General features: G+C 32.7%; 1 protein-coding gene across 1 annotated transcript; it reads right to left on the bottom strand.

Annotated features, from left to right (window-relative positions):
- Window positions 1-608: 608 nt before the first annotated feature.
- LOC117110581 lies at window positions 609-1,554 on the bottom strand (the record flags this gene model as incomplete). Its single annotated transcript, XM_033253331.1, is given in 2 exon segments — window positions 609-837; window positions 1,353-1,554. Coding segments are annotated over 2 exon segments (318 nt in total), but the record flags the coding sequence as incomplete, so codon positions are not given.
- Between the last annotated feature and the right edge of the window lie 3,443 nt (window positions 1,555-4,997).

Genomic DNA, 4,997 nt, shown 5'->3' with positions numbered 1-4,997 from the left:
ATGCATATGCATTTTTTCTATAAAAAAAATATTTTAGTGAAATTTTGCCGGGAATGGGCTTTAAAGTGAATACTGTAATAAGTAATAAAGTAAACGAACATAAAAATTATTATTGTTATTACAATTAAAAATACCATTAACAATCCATTCTACATACTGTAATTTATTCAAATAAACGACAAGGATGACTATTGTTAAGAAGGGGTTTTGTGAGACGTTTATTTTTTTGGGTGTAAAATGAATATAATCAAAAAACGTCCCCTTTAGTTCAACAAAAATGGAGGACAATGCAATAAATGTTAAAACGTTAGTAAGGTTAGTAGTGATTTAATTCTACTGTACTTCAATTTTATTCGGGAAAAATAATCGGGCATTTATTGTAAATGCTGTTCTGGGTATTTATTTGAATAAATATGGTATATGTTTATCGGATTGATTTATATGGTCTATAAAATGATTTATTGGATTTAAAATATTACAGCAAGTTCAAACTAATTAACATATCGGTTGAGCTGTTGGTGGTATAAAGATTATTGCAGAAATTATTATACTGTTAAATATATAGATAATATATTGCATCTAAAACTGAATAAGTTAAATTAACAGACATCTACCAAATTGTTATAATACTATATAAAACATATCTATTGCATTGTTAGTGGCATAAACATCATTGCATATAAGTACTGTTTAAAAGTAGGCCTATAGATGATTTATACATTTAACTAGTAGTCTTTTCTATCCTTTTCATGGAATGCCTTGTGTCCTTGCACTTCTGAGACATTTTACTGCGAACGGCTGCTGCTGTAACATCTGGATGTGCCTTGCAGACAAATTCTGAAATTATACAAAACAAACAAATTGTGATTAAGACAGGCCACATGTCTCATACATACAGATCATGTACAAAGGGTTATTTTGAGGGGCATTTATTAGGAGGCGCTTATGTGACACTAAGCCTGCCAAAGAGGATGCAGGACATTCATGGTGAACACTGCAGTGTTAATAAGTGTGAACAGTATGTTTTTGGGGGGGGTCCAATGGGACATAGTACAATGTACTATATTCCTCAGATCNNAACTTTTTAATCTCTAAATACTGTATGCTGTCTCTTATACACATCTAGATGTGTATTTTCAGCAAGCATACAAAAGGTATCAGATCACAGAAAACAGCTGATGTTAAGCATGGCAGGTTTCATTACTGAAATGTTACTGTTGCCATACCGATGACCATGTTTGAATTTAAATTAAAAATACATAATTAATTTGTTCAATAACATGCTATTTATAAGCTGTGAAATAGATTAATAATCATGTTAATGAAGAAACAGAATAGACAATGTAACTCACCAACTATCGCATTGATTTTCTTTTGGTCCAACACTGGCCGATATTTGTCTTCCTTTTTTAAGCGTTGGCCGGTTACCAACCCAGTTGCAAGTTCACTAGTAGTAAACATGCTGGTCATTGCAGCACGAGTGAGCCTGTTTGCATTAGGGCTTCGAAGAAGCTGGATAATTGTCCCTGGCGAAAGGAATGAATCTAACGTATCCTGAAAAGTTAAGCATTCTTAAAATTATAATCAATGTACTGCACTAAGATATAAACAATCTTTACATTGTTGTTCTCTTTATTATTCTGTTTAATTCATCATCTAATATGCACATCATAAGAGAAAAGAATTTTCAATACTGTACAGTGAATCATACATGTTCAACCAGCTTCTGTTCTTAAAATAGTGGAACCCAGCATAAGCATAAAAGGGGCATTTTCTGAAGCAAAGCCTATAGGAAATCCCCCTGTTAGTAGTAGACAACATTTAAATTAAAGGGCACTAATACAGAAAAAATGTAAATTCATGTTATTTTACAAAATCTAATAGGTTCTATTATCATATTTACGGGTAAAAATCATTAATTTTAAAATAAAAATTAATATTTTTTGATTTTAAAAAATTAGGTTAATTTATGTGATTCCGCTTCCAAAAAAGTGACTTTTTTTATTTCTCCAAAAGTATTGGTTTAAAAAAAATGAAAGTACAGATACTAATAGACTACTGATAGATGTATCAACATGGGCAATAAATTAAAAATGTTTATTATTATTAGAAAAGAATGGTTTTAAAAACGTAATTCCGCTACCAAAGTTGGTAGCGGAATGACATGTACTTCTGCTACCAAAATATACTACTCATCGATAACCACAAAATTCACTTTTTTTTCAAGTATTAAATGAAATACAAACTTCACACGTTATAAATAATGCAAATAAACAGTAGTTAAAGCATTTGGATCAATTATGTGGTTGAATCACAAGTATATGTATGGAAAAAAGGGGAGGCCTACTTTCTCGCAAACTTAGCAATAAACTTTCTGCTTCAGAGTTTTATTTCAAAGAGGTTCTTGTTAATCAATGATTGTTTTTAGTAAACTGAATAATTAGGAATACATTTATTTATATATAAACAACTAATTTTAATTTGTATGGTTGGTTTTTACCCCGCCTACTAAATCCAAGTGCCTACTATTGGCTCACAAACCAGTGACCAGTGTTTAGTCTATTCTTATGGATCTGAAAGGATATTGCATCAATAGTTAATTTATTATCATTGAGAACACAATTAATAAAAATAAGTACCATTAACTGTTATATTACATGTTGCTTTAAAAAAAATCAACAGTTTAGTATGATATCAAGAAATTGTTTAATCACTCCGCTACTGTGATTCCGCTGCCAATTTTCATTTACCTCATATAAATTTGCATATTTGCATAAGTACTCACTTTTAATCATTTTTAGGGGTTTATAGTTATATGAATTAACACTGTAATTACTTTTCTTTTAAGAATCATCAGTTACAAAATAAATAAAGCATATTTTCCAATTTGTCATTCCGCTAATATAGTTATATTCATAAATTATATTATATATTTGCTTAACATAAATATTTACACCAACTAAATTACTCAGAATACTATTTTAGTATAATTGGTCAAATTCTAGACATACCACTGAAATATATGTAATTTTGTTTTGGTGGTTACAGTAAAAATACATAATTTTCGTTAATTTTTATAATTCTGTTTAAAAGATCTAATTCAGTGAAATTATATATGTTTCAATTGCAAAGTAAAGCAGGTTTTTCAGAAATATTAATTCTAGACACACTTGCATCAATGGTGATTCCGCTACTGTGATTCCTCTACCAGACATAGGCCCTAGTCATATATTTTTAGTAATATCTCCAAAACTATATATATATTTTTTTAATTAATTTTTTATTTTCAAAACTACACTAAATAATGATTAACTGAGATATACTCAAATTTAAATTCACTTTCATATATCAGAGGATTTTAGTAAAATGTATAGTGGTAAAATTGAGGGGGTTTTTTTTGTCGTTCCGCTCCCATACATATTTTTTGGTATTATATCAATATTAAACAAAACTAGGGTGGAAAGTACAGATGGGTTTCATAGTTATGTAAATATGACAATTGTTCTAAGAATTAGAATGAAGTATAAATATGACATAAGATTAAAGTTAAAAAATTCAGCAAAATAGTGATTCCGCTACCGTGAAATTGCCAATATACAAGATGTGTTCTGTGCGATGAAGACAGTCACACGGTACATATAATAGGGGCCTAGGCCCTAATAACCCCTATGTGGGACCCAGGCTGGGAGAGGCCCTAGTAAAGTTAGGATAGGCCTACAATTACAAAGCTAGGCTAAAGGCCTATCAGAGCGGTCCGGCAGAGGAGGAACCACCTAGCCTACAGTATATTCCAGCCTATCCTAATTCCCCCATATGATACAGATATAGGCCCTGGGGCCAGAGAGAGAGGCACTGCTGTGTTATGCCTAGGGTCTAGGACCGTTTTGGCCTAGGCCTACTGATAATTATAATATAATAAATATGCGTATTGACTTAAAAGTAATAAAAAGACTGTTGGAATTGCAAAAAAAAACATGTTTTATTTACGTCAATTCGCACAAGGTAAGCCTAGGCCAGACACAACATATAAGAAACGAGTGTAAATTCCAAGTTTAACAAACTTAAAATTCTCACTGGTAACTGGTATCATAAGTCTATTTATTTGTAAGGTAAGTATAGCCTAGTATTTTAATAATATGACAAACAAAACACACTTAATATCCTGATTTTCTGGATGTAAATACATCGCGGCCGAACTGGTTCGCGGCCAAAACGGTGCGCATTCCTAGCTAGGTCTAGGGCCTAGTACCCAAATCTCTACTGTACAAACAAGTAATGCTAATTCGGACTTACTATGAACAGCAATCACAGCAGCTGGATAAGCTTTCCAACCATTCTTTGGTGTTTTGTTGTTTGGATCACCGTATTGAACCATTCCAATCTTTGTGCTATCTTGAAGCATAGTCTTATCTGGCACCATGGAATCGTCCAGAATGCTGGTCTGATTCGTTTCTGTCCAGTTGACTAGGACCCACATCTTACGAAAAGATCTGTTTAGAAGATGAAGTACTATGAAACGAGCTCTTTAATCTCTAAATACTGTATGAAGATCCAATTTAATCGGTACTGTAGTGAACTATTAATATAATGTACTCTCAGGTTCCACTCTCAGCTAGCTATGGCCACGCTTTCTTTCTAACGACGCGCCGTTGAAATTTCTTATCCGGTAAATCAACCAATGTCCTGGTCCAACGAGCGTCACGTGATTCAGACTTTTCCATGATTCTTGGCTTTCGCGCATGGCATAGTGGGATGCCATCATCGATCGTTGCGCGCTAAAACGAGATCCAATCAAATACTGTATGTTTAGAGGTACGTCGTAGGCATATTTTGTTGTTTTTCACAAAAACCGAACATTTGTGATTACACGTGTGGTGTCTGTGTGTTCACTATGTGTTGACCCTGTGATCACTGTGTGGTGATACTGTGATCATTGTGTGATGACACTGTGATCACTATGTGTTGACTATGTGATTACATGTGTGGTGTCCGTGTGT

The sequence above is a fragment of the Anneissia japonica genome, unplaced genomic scaffold (genome assembly GCF_011630105.1).
Source record: "Anneissia japonica isolate Jap-2015-1 unplaced genomic scaffold, ASM1163010v1 scaffold288295_len31675_cov110, whole genome shotgun sequence".
Classification (NCBI taxonomy): Eukaryota; Metazoa; Echinodermata; class Crinoidea; order Comatulida; family Comatulidae; genus Anneissia; species Anneissia japonica.
This window is presented reverse-complemented; position numbering and strand designations above follow the sequence as displayed.